Source organism: Lampetra fluviatilis, chromosome 25, assembly GCF_964198595.1.
Source record: "Lampetra fluviatilis chromosome 25, kcLamFluv1.1, whole genome shotgun sequence".
NCBI lineage: Eukaryota > Metazoa > Chordata > Hyperoartia > Petromyzontiformes > Petromyzontidae > Lampetra > Lampetra fluviatilis.
The window spans coordinates 3,474,706-3,487,402 of NC_136299.1; the positions used below are offsets into that span (position 1 = coordinate 3,474,706).

The following is a 12,697-nucleotide window of genomic DNA, read 5'->3' on the forward strand; positions in this document are numbered from 1 at the left end:
GCAGTGCCGTCGAAGAAAAGAAAACAAACAACAACAACAACCTTGTGTGTGTGTGCGTGACTGCTGTTGTTAACCAACGCTGCCCTATGATTGAACGCGCGGAGGCTTTCGCGAGCAAGCTTTGCGGGTTAGATCGCGTGAATATGAATGTGATGATATAATCTTGCTCTATTTCAGAGGGGAAAGCAGGACGTCTTCTTTACAATCATGGGAAATCGCCTGATGAAGCTGGTTGTAATGACCAGCGAGCGAAACGTCGTTACTCAATTATAAATGTTGTGTGTTTACTCGCGATCACACCGATGTGCTGAAGGAACAGCTCATACTGGTAGGAACCTCCTGGTTACACCAACCCACAGGGGGTTATTGTGTCCGTCCGTCCGTCGAGAAGGGAGGGGCTGGGTGGGGAGGGAGGAGCTGTGTGGAGAGGTTGGGGTGGGGAAGGGCTGGGTGGGGGTGGGAGGGGTGGGGCTGGGTGGGGAGGGGCTGGTCACCCCGTGGTGCCCATATAAAACTCAACGTTTAATCTACTCACGCCGGCTTGTGCCCACCCTCACAGTCGGCCATATTTGCAGAATACACCACGCCGCCGTTGACCCTGGCCATTGACCGAGCAACCCAACGTTCCTACCAGCTCCCTCCGCAGGAATGTGTTTTGCACGCTTTGTTCACGTGACAACCCTTAACGACCCTTTCCCGTTCCGAGACGTCTGCAAGTTGTGGGGTGGGTCCCGTTCACCACTGAATCTCGGAACGTGCAAGCGGTAACTTTTCTTTAGAGAGACAGCTGCCTGATGACGACCCTGCTGATAACCAGCAGCGAAACGTCGCCTACACAATTGTGAAATGCGCGTGGATTGCTCTCCAGCAAACACGACGTTGTGCTGCAGCTATTTTTTCACGTCGCAACTTTATTGATTATCGGGTGGCGGAGGGCGTACAACACACGTTTCACTCACGCAATCTGACCCACGAATCAATTATCAATCATTATATTTGGTCTCGAAAGCCTTCGTGTTAATTTTTTTTTATTGTTGTTTGTAAATGTTTGTTTAGATATTGTTTTACATATAATCATTTTCAATAATAGTAAATTTAAATTATTATTATTATATACTCCTTTTATCCTTATTTTCATCATTCAGATGCAATTCATATTATTTTAAGAAGCAGTATCTGAAAAAAAATCCCTTGTATTTTACTGACACATCGTTCCACATTGTGTATGTTCGTGTTTTGACTGAATATAATTTCGGAGTTGTAGCAGTCAGACATTGGTTCACACACACACACCGCACTACGAACCCGGTGACTCGAGTTGTATTCCCTAGCCCAGGGGTCGGCAACCAAAATAACAAGAAGAGCCATTTCTTTCCAATTCGGTACAAAATTCAGTATTTCAAGAGCCGCAATGCATCTATGTACATACGTACATATCGTCAAGAAGCAGCCTGTAAAGAGCCGCATGCGGCTCCGGAGCCGTAGGTTGCCGACCCCTGCCCTAGCCACAGCTGACATCAGCGGTGAGCTCCACTGCGTCACTTTTGTTTACGATTGTGCGCAATAAGCTCCGCATGCAGTTGCTGAACACAGGATCGCAGCACGTGGCAGCGAAACGTCGGACACCGTGCCCAACAAACAGCACGAGGCCCAAGGCTGAAAAGAAACAGGTCAGCCATCACCTTGGAGTAGTTCTAGCTCCAACCGGCCACTAACCCCGCACTGACCAGCATGCGAAAGTACGGTCAAAGTGTGGTCAAACACCCCCCCCGCCACGACTAACGGGGCATGGAGAGGGTTGATCTTCATCCACAGCGGAGGAATATTTTTTCTTTCTTAATATTTTTTGTTAAAGATCTCCATATTATTGTTATTATAAATACAATTGTGCAATGGTAGGCGCAAGAATGTATAATTACTAATTCGGGACTGATGCCAGCGAAGCCTCCCCCCCCCCCGAATCAGTTGAGTAAATTCCGAGTGATTACGCTCAAGCACTTTATAATGATTTACAAATGTTTAGCGGCCAAAGGATTTGCGCGCAATTATACAAGAGACCCTCAGAGACAACCGGAGTGCAGTAATTACGGCTACGCTCACGCGAAGGAAATCTGTCACTTTTATTATTTTTTAAATAGTGTAATGTCTTACATAAATCATTACGTGTCTCGTTGTTCGTTGTTGTAGCGTCAGCACATTTAAATATATATCTTAACGCATGCGCACACACACACCCGCACAAAAACCCGATTACAAGATAGTTTAAAGTTGCGGTGAACATTCTTGAGCGAGACGCGGGGTTACGTCCGTGGACACGAAGCTGTCATGTTGATTACACTGGTCAAAAAAAAAAGTATTTTTCTGGCCTGGACTTTTGCAGCAGTTTTAGACTAATTTCAGGGTGCTGATTCCTTAATCTGATCTCAGATTTGCTCTATCACATCTAATCTTTTATGCTATCGGCATACCCCATTTTCATTGATTTTACCCGAAATTAACTCTGTCACTTATGATTGCAAGTTGTTGCGAGTCAGTGACTGCTTTAGTGTTAAAATATGGTGCTGTATTTTTAGGATAGTGTGTTTATAATATCATTTTATGTAGATATCCACATTTATTTAATATTTTTCAACTGCAGTTTTGATTGAAAATGCAATATTTGATATCTCAAAAACCTGATGTGATAGACAAAAATTGATGTCAGATTTGGAATCAGCACCACAAAATTTCCTTAAACCCGTTGGAATACCTTATGCCAGAAAAAGTGTGTTGACCAGTGTTATCCCTGCTGGCGGGGTGACTCCAACAGTGGAAGCTCAAAGTTCAGAATTGCACCTGACCTCAATCGGGTGACTGGGCCCAATGGCGGAGCCAGGATTTTCAGGTAGGGGGGACGGGCAACCCCTCCAGCAGTGAAAAATGATAGAGGAGTTGTTAGGAAGTAAAGACTTGTCCCTTGCTTTTTCTTCGACGCGTGTGCGGCGATGGCGCAGCCATCGATCGAGGGTCCAAATCGAACTGTGTGTGATCGGCATCGCGCTCGCTGAAGGTGAATGCCTTCAGGGAAGTCGTGTCCTGTATACGCAACTGCGCACAATTCTGTGAGTCACTTATAATTGCTTTGCCGTTACTTATTGCCAATTATGGTCTCAGACTATTGTCCTATCATCTCATAGAGTCCCTGGCACGTAATAATATGCTACGCAGTGGCAGTGGGGTTCGCAAAATGCCGAATTATTACTAATAAACCCCAATGATCCGATCGAAATTAGGGATTTCTATCGGCTCATTGGGGGGGGGGGGGCACGTACCACCCCCCCTCCCCTCTGGCTCCGCCAGTGACTGGGCTTGTTGAGGGCATCGGGGGCGCTGCTACGGCGTCGGCTCTTGCGGTCGCGCCTGTCGCGGCTGCCCGATTTTGCTCCGCTGGGTTGGGCCTCGCGACGTTCGGCACGCCGCCTGACGTTTCTGGCTCCGTAGCTCCTGAACAAGGTGCCAGCGCATGCGGTGGAACGTCGGGCACCGTGCGGCACAACGGCCCAGCGCTGTGCCTGAGTTCGTGGCTTGGGATTTGGGATCCCCACCAACCAATGAAGTCAGGATCAGGCTCGTTGCCAACCGATGGCCATGGACAAACAATAAGTCCATCATTTACGGTTTGCTTTTGCGCTTAGCTTGGCTTTGTCCAGCTCTGCCTGCTATATATTGGACAGTCAGCATCTTTGAATTTGCTTTGTGCAGAATGGTTGCATAATATAGAGCCATAAAAGAGACCGGCTTAAGGCGCATGCGTGGTACTTCAGAGTCACTTTTGAATGAGATATGTGTAATAGCAATACCTTGGAGGCTGGATAACACATCTAATATAAGCACAGTTCTGATAATAACAACACATGTTTACATTGTATATATGTATGTTGTATGTATGTTGAACTTCTTTCGCATCGTGCAAATCGGAGATGCGGGGGAAGGAAAACAAACGGAACACAAAAAAGTGCATAGCACCAGTGGTTTCTTGATATTGGAAGGAAGAGCGTTCCAGACGGCCCCAGAAGCGCATCTGCAAGCGCTGCGATACGGTGGCCATCTTTGTTCGATAGTTAGCCAATGTTTCCCCAATCCCCCCCTTGGGAGCAAGATCCGGAGTAGTATGCCCATGTCAGAAGTTGCCCCTCACCTCCCCACCCCACACTGGTGGGAGGTAAGGGGCGGCTGCCCAGATTGATACAGGCACACTGCTTCGGATATAAGCACAGCCGGCCTTGCTCCCAAGGGGGTGGCTTTATATCCAGCCTCTTGCGTATCACAAGTAACGACTATCATCAACCCAGGAATGTCTGTCCTTAATGATCGTGACGTCACTGCACATCGACCAGCCCCCCTCATGAATAATCATGAGCAGGTGACGTCCTCCAAACGGACACCCCCTCACCCCTCCTCATTAATAATCATGAGCCTTGTGACGTCACTCCACATTGAACAGCCCCCCTCATGCATAATCATGAACAGGTTACGTCCTCCACATTGACCCCCCCCCTCATTAAAAATCATGAGCAGGTGACGTCACTCCACATGGAGCACCCTCCCCCCTCATTAATAATCATGAGAAGGTGACGTCGCTCCACATCGAACAGCCCCCTCATTAATAATCATTATAAGGTGACGTTCTCCAAATGGACACCCCCCCCATTCATAATAATTAGCGGCTGACGTCACTCCACATGGGGGGCCGAGGCGCCTCCTACCCCCTCCTCAGCGTCAACTTACAACCCTCACTACAAAGGCAGAACCCTCACGTCACGCAATCTCCGTAACGCTGTTGAGACATCAAAGTAAAAAGGACGTCGTGATGAACAAGGGATAATAACCTTAAAATGAAATAGGTCTGTGTCACCGTGCCCTTACAAATTGCACACGCATTAATGCAGTGAATATCACATCGCGGTCTGCTTTTCGCTTGCAAGTTTCAGATTTACTGCAATCCACCCGTCCTTGGACGGGCAAAAGGAGAGTTGTACATAACAGTGAATAACATAATGGCAAAATAGCACAGAGGGTTTACTTACATTTCAAAAATATACCTGAATCTAATTTAAACCTGTTCAACAATTGCAAATAATAGTTTACCTTGATGGCTGTAAATGCGGTTGGAATGTAATTGTTAAAAGAGGACTAAACTCTAATGTGATATAATTAAATCGAATTAATTATACCGCAGCAAAAACATGGATGGCAAAATGTCCGCCTTTGTAGTGTGGTTTGTGTTTTTCTGGAGGAAGTTGATATTTTTCTCTTATTCTTAGGTTTGGTCGGTAAAGTCACGTAGGTAAAAAATTAAAATTAAAATTAATAAAAGTAAAATAAAAATAAAATAAAATAAAAATCACGACGTTTCGGAGGCAACAGAAGCCTCCGTCTTCAGGTGGAACCGTCACAGCACGATTGCTGTATCAAGTAAGAGAAATTCCAAGAAAACCGTCCTTGTATATATACTGGTTGAGGGTGGAAGGAGCCAAGGCAGCCTCCTGGATATTATTATTGTGAGGTTCGTGCGGCTGAAGCCGCTGCTAGGAATGAGCCTTTGTTGTGTAGACTGGTTGAACTGGGAGGTTCCAAGAGTTGTTAAGGTGCGGATGCTGTAAAGGTGCGGCTGCTGTAATTTTTTTTTACCTACGTGACTCTTGTGATGACGCCTTCCATGGGCCACGTGCTCCTGCATTGCTCACTTCCAAGATGCTCTATGTAAATGTATTTGATATGAACAACACCCACGTGACCTCTCCACGTTGATTACATGCGCACCTGCGCGTGTGTGTGCGTAATCATATGCAGTATTGTGCATCCCAATGTAATGTCTGTTATTTAATAGGATGACAACCCATTGATTTATAATATATCTTTCAAGAGGAGACCTTAAAAACCGTACACACATGAGATCACTTCACTTGTGTTTTTGTTTTTTTATTTGCAGGCCGTTTTCAGATGTTGGATTTGGCCAGTAACACACACTCTTCACCGTCTACTTTACAGCAGCCGCTTCTGCATACACAGTCTCGCTTTCTTACGACGAAAAAATGAAAATATCGCTCGCTGCAAACGCAGACCCACTGCGTCCGAGTGGTTTGAGGATTTTAAATGACCTGGCAGACACACGAAGTGAAAGGCCTCTTTGGGTGAAATTCCTCGTTTGTTTTTTTTCTCCCCCGCCCCCTCTTTAATTCACACCGCGATGCAGAGAGGTTGTGAGTAGCCCCGTTAACCACGCGCGATATGCATCAGTCAGGCAAGCCTACCACCGTCGTTACACGCGAGTGTCAGCATGCCATTATGGAAACACAGGTGGTGGTAATGTTGGAACACATTCCAGGACATTTCCATGTTGTGGTTCGTGGGTGGAAGTGTGCACCCGAAAGAATTTTTTTTATAAGTGCCCAAGCATTCCCATCATTTTTTATTATTATTTTATTTTGAAACGTAAGTTTTTGTTCGGAAAGTTGCATGCAATGTTTTCGGGATCTGTCAATGTTGTGCTGTAGGCAACTCTGGTTACAGTAATTCAACATTTCTGAATGTTAATATATTGCAGTCGATTACAAATTATTTTCACAATTTCTAGAAACTCAGGGTCCCTTTTTGTACGTATACCCCTTCCCCACTGATACTACCAAGCCATCGCAGTACAGGTGGGTTTCCACTGGCTATTTGTCGTACCGAGCCTAAACCAAACCGTGGTACGCTGGGCTCACAAGAACCCGTCTAAATCTGACTCGGGGCCAAACAGGGCCAGCGTTAATGATGTGTTCATTGCATGTAGACCGTCAGAACAGAGCATCACCGCATCATCTCTATGCATCTTAACTCATGAACTGCACTTGATATCGGCAGCACGGTTCAGCTTCGGCAGTGGAACAACAACTTGGAACCCCCTGAACCGTACAAAGCTGGCTCCACATGACTCGGTTGTAACAGTGAAAAATAAGCATTCATTATTTGGCTTGGATTCCACTTTCCAAAAGGGAATTGAGGCCTATCAAAGTCCCAAGTTCTGACAAGAAGCAGTGAATGTTTTTAAACGACATCTTATAACATACCTTTTTTAAATTGGCTTTTAACTAGGATGCCGCGACTGTGTGCTTGTTATGCTTTTCATTATACTTTTAGTTCATCACAATGTTACGTCTTTTTTACGTATCAATCTTCTTGCTGTTTAAATTGTGTCAGTCGCTTTGAATGTGCCTTGTAAAGCACTTTGTATTGCATTTCATGCACGAATTGTGCTAAAAAGTAAAGTTAGTTTTGATTTGACAAGAAAAAACAGCAGTTGAGGTATTACACAAGTTTTTAAAAAAAAAAAACAAGGCCCGAAATGTGAAATATTTAAGGATGCGTTTTCCAACTCAATACAATCAAATTAAACAAATTTACGTCCCAGCATACAATTTTCAATATTCGTTTTTTTTTGTCATAGCATAGGTGCTGCCCTTGACAAACCCACATGACCTCACGCCAACCAATCGCAGGGATGTTCCACATGTAGGGGGAGCAGTTCCGGCATGTTCCACAGACGTGAGCGACGTTGCTGCCACAATTGTATTTTCCCCCAATGTTGCAGCCCGTGTTGAAAACGAGGGCTGTTTTTTTGACAGTTGCGCTCCTGGCATTTCGTCCACCAGCTATAATGGAACAAGAGACATATTCAAAGTGTTGTTGCTTGCTGTAGATTGACTTAAGGCACGAACATACGAATACACTGACATGATTGTGACACACTAGTGCATTTTGTAAAATTGGGGAGAAAAAAAAATATCTCAAAATAAAAAAAAATGCACTCGCACACAACATCTGCGCATGCACGGGGCTGTGAAAACACTAAACGCAGGAATTAACGTCTTAACACATGCGGCGCTAGCGTTTCCTCTCATAAATAACTCTCTTTATGTTTGTCTGCATGCGCCATTCACGGGGTGAATGTTTATGACTTTAAATACACTCGACAATTCATCGCGTCTAAGGCTCCCCATTGACGCCTTTACAACACACCGACCACGTGTCGCCCTGTTGTTGCGTAACGGCTTGTACGGGAACGTCGTCGGAACGCGACCCGTGAAAACTTCCCAATGCACGGATGCAGCTTCGATCTCTCGACGGAATAATCAGACCGACCGGGCGACCATCGACGCATAGTTTTCAACAACAACAACAACAACAATTTTAACTTATTTCGTCGCCTTTCACAACGTCTCAAGGCGCCACACAAAAGGGATCCGTGGCGATGTCCGTGGGAAATTCAGCGAATGTAATGAAAGGCCGTCGGTTGACAACATCGTTCGCGAAGGAACAGCCACCCATTGCTGTGCCTCGGTACTTTGAGAGAAATTTCGCGCAACTGCAAGAAAGAAACGAAACAAAAGGAAGATCGCAATCGTTGCCACACGTAACTGCGGTTTCCCGGGGCTCCCTTGCGCACGTGTAGTGAATGTGAACGGGTTCTCACTTGGTTAAATAAAGGACGATGACTAGAATATAAAGGATATATATATATATATCGCTTGCCTTATGCTTGTTTACGATCATCAAAAAGCCAATTAAAGGTTAGTAGGGTAGGGTAGCCACTTGTGGGGAGCGGTGGCACAGCGGTTAGCGCACTGCACTATGAACCCGGTGCCCCAAGTTCGATTACCGGTCACGCCAAAACCAGCGACTATTATCGTAACCGATGCCGGGCCTCCCCTGGGTCGACTCAGCCTCAAATGAGTGTGTAAATATCGCCACTAGGAAGAGACAAAGGCGGTCGGGCGTGGTGCTGGCCACCCACTCCCTCGTTTACCGTTCCGACCTTCATAGGCAGTCTGTGAAGGTTGTGATGATGAGGGGGATTTTTCTATTTGTCTTTTGTGGCCACTTGATATGCGTATGGAAAAAGGTGACGTGTCAGTCCGCTGGGATCACTCCCTCTTCTCGGCTTGTTAGTTTTTGGTTGTAAAACTCAACAGCGGAGGATGTAAAATTCTCCTCGGTTCACACTTACACGTTGCTCGCTGCCCCCTCCCCCACCTCCTCCTCCTCTCTTTCTCCTTCTCTTACGAGCCGATGCTTCTACTGCGTGACTCCACTCGCAAGGTGCATCCATTCCAAACTTCCGTTGAGCCGGCCGGTAGATACTGAGGCATCGTCGTCGCCACACTGATGGCGGCTTCCGTTTAACAGGCAAATGGAGATACGCCACGGGAGGTCGGGCTTGAGAATAAGCAAACGTGAATTTGTGTTGAGTGGCAGCTGTTAAAGGTCAGTTGGTTTTTTTTGCACGCCGATGTCATGACCAATTTTTGCAACATTACCACGAGAAACGTTTTATTTGTGTAATGGCCAGGACGCTTCTGAAAAAATGACACATCGGTGGGCTTGGCCTGGTAGGATGGGGATGGTTTGGTTGTATCTGTGATTTGTTTATCTTTTAAATCATGTTTTTGCTTTGTTGTTGTAACGTTCTATGAAAAATAACTTTATAGCTCATCAGATTCCTCCAGTAGAAAAAAAATATCCTGATTCTTAATGCTAATGTGAGAAGAGACGGGCCTCTTGTACGTTACGGCGGTCGATTTGTTTCGTGTAAAAACCTCCTCGACATCACAGTCGGCTTGTGAATGATGGCGATCGTGATGATGATGATGATGGTGATAATGCTCACAAGATAGTTTGCGAAGTGGCTGGCCTGCTGAGGGACATCACGCTACGTCCGTGTTCGAGACACAGGAGCTGTGAGTGCTCCTCAGATCCCGCCTTCGAATTGCACTCGAGATTAAACCAGGCGACAAATTGTCATTGTGAAATACGTGGTCACAGTCGCCTTGATCGCGAACGAATAGACGCAAAAAAACGCGTAAATTTAGCTTTACACTTAAATCGACTTGACCCTGTTCCAAGGGCTACATTTGCACATATATATTTGTGATTACAGATACGTAGCAAGCAACTGTCGAGGGACTCCGGTCTTTGGGTTCTCGTAAGGCAGACGTAAAAACAGCGGGAGGGGGGGGGGAGAAAAAAAACAAAACACCTCCGTGGTCGCGTCACCTCACCGAGAGGCCATTCCTCGACATCACAACGTTGCCCTGCTCGCCACAGTTCATACGGCAATCGCCGCCACTTCCCCTTCTTCAGCTCCGTGTACGAACCCCCCCGCCCCCACCACCTCTCGGACTAAGCCATCGTATTCGTGTCGCGACCTCAAACTCCGGCGTGGCTTCTCTCGTCCGCTTTCGCTGGACACGCGAGGAGCGGCTCGGGGCGCCCGTGGACCGCGTCCTGCGGAGCGTCGTCGTCGCCACCGCCGCCGTCGCCGCCGCAGCTGCTGCTGCTGCTGCTGCTCTCGTGCTCGTGGTCATCGGAGTTCAGGCCCTCGCTGTCTCCGTCATCTCGGCCATCGCAGTCATTGTCGCTGTCAGCCGTGTCTTCTTTCAGGTCGTTGTCGTCGTCCTTGTTGTTGTTGTTGTCGTTGTCGTCGTCGCGATCACCGCGTACGACCACGTGGGCCGTGCCCCCAGCGAACGGCGCCTCGACGGAGCCGGCCACCTGGGCACTCTCCGCGGGGACGTCCTTCTCCTTCTCCTTGTCTTTCTCCTTGTCCTTCTGCGCCTCGGCCTCCTTGGAGTGACGCCACTTCATGCGCCGGTTCTGGAACCACACCTTGACCTGCGCGGAGAGAAATGTAGCGACGTCGAGGTTTGGCCGCGAGCATCGTTGCTTAACTTGGCCGCCCAGCTGGAGCCACGGCGATTTGCACATTCAACGCTTGCACACGCGACGATTTAAAGTGGTTTGGGTATGTCGGATGGTGGACGGTAACAAGACGAAAATGTGGCCGTGTTGTTAAGAGTCCCGACCCAACGATTTTATTGTGAATTGTTATATTGGCTGCTTAACATATAAATGGTGCTATATATTCAATAATTGTATTGCAGAGTATTTTTTCCCAACTAAAGAGAGGCAATTCCTGCTCAGGCAATCGTAAATACGTTGAATATATTTGAGAGAAGTGGCAACTTTTATTGTTCATTCATTTATGCAATTAATCATTCATATTCCACCATTAAAGTTTGTACAATATTAACTTCATTATGCTCTAACATAGCACCATTTTTATTGTGTTCTCGGAGGTCTCTCTCACACCACTCAATAATGTGTCCCCTGACTGCATTTTCATTTTAGCGCGAATATTTTTTTATTTTTACGATTCCGAAGTGGCTTCAACAGCTTGGAATTCCTTGCGCAAAAATTACGCCTAGATAAATTGGCACCTACTTGCAAAAAAGTGCCACGGATTTACGGTGCACATTACGTTCACTTCAGGAGTAAACTTTTATATCCCTTCCCAGACACGAGCGCTACCAGGATCCAAAAAAAACGCGCCACATAAACATAACGCCCTACTGCACATTCACCCCCAGAGTAAGCACACTTTGTAATTATTATAATTAATTGCACTATTTCAAAAGGGTATAAATTCACTTGAACTTGATTCATAAACCTCTTGTCCAGCATTACATTCCGCATATTGGGAAACAACCACTTGTTATGTATATAAATGCTGAATTCTGTCGTGTGCGGTGCGTGTAAGTGTACACCTGCATTACATAAATAGATGCCGAGCAGTGCCTTGCTCTGACAGGCCAACACTGGGATTGTGCGATGTGTTTCAGAACGTGGCCACATCAATTAATGATGATTATTGACCTTATTCGACTTCAACTGCGTCGTTACGCGTGGTGCCTCCTAAAATAGATCCACCCTTAATCTCTGCAATAGCAGACGGAACTTTTTTTCTCTATTTTAATATGTTGTTGTTATTGTTGTTGTTGTTGCAAAAAGTTGGGAGGAGTGCATCTGATAATCCGCTAGCCGTGTGTGTGTGTGTCACCAGATTTGCATGACATTAACATTATTGGCAACCGGGCACAGGTATGGGGTGAGTATTACTTTACAGAGTGGTTTTTTTCTTTAGAATACGAAGAAAACGGTGCTTATACTGAGACACGGTTTTAAAATAAGTGCAATTTACTTGTGTAATTGCCGGTGAAACGTCACGGTACTCGAATTATAAATGTTACTCACCAACACACTGATCGGTGTGCTGAACCGGCATCTCATTGGCCACGTTGTGGTCACGTGACAAACCTTTACTAATTGGCTGTGTCAGGTGGTGACCGGTTTAACAACACATTTATATTTACGCGATTTAATCCCTCCCGCCCCGCCAAAAAAACCTATTATGGATAATACAGGGTGTTTCAAAAAATTGTTTAACACTTATATGGGACTATCGTTTTTAATGGAAAAATAACGAATAATACACTGTAACATGATAACAAATGTAATGCTAATAGCTTCAAAAAGTCAAAGAGTCTGCCACTCGTTCGCCATCGTTGTCAACGCGTGCCTGGAATCTTCTCCAGGTGGTCTCCAGAGCCCGGAGGCGGCACATTTCTCGTGATGTTGTTGCAAATTCTCGGAAGTGTTCACGTTTTTTTGAAGCACCCTGTATTGGTCGCGAAATCCTCCTGGTACATGTTAAACCGAAATAAGTACAGTTCGGTTAAATTACGCTTTATAGTGTACGTGACAGCACTCCATACACACACACACACGAGTGTGCTACGGCCATTACACGTACTTAGATAACTTACGGGGCTTTAAACTG

The 12,697-nt window shown here is 46.1% G+C and overlaps 1 protein-coding gene across 1 annotated transcript in view; it reads right to left on the minus strand.

The window, feature by feature from the left end:
- Window positions 1-10,226: 10,226 nt before the first annotated feature.
- Window positions 10,227-12,697, minus strand: part of LOC144941608 (uncharacterized) — a 56,035-nt gene continuing 53,564 nt past the window's right edge. Inside the window, exon 4 of the mRNA XM_078867928.1 lies at window positions 10,227-10,692. Coding sequence (XP_078724054.1) covers window positions 10,228-10,692 — 465 coding nt within the window. The 3' untranslated portion in view covers window position 10,227. The remainder of the gene's footprint in view (window positions 10,693-12,697) is intronic.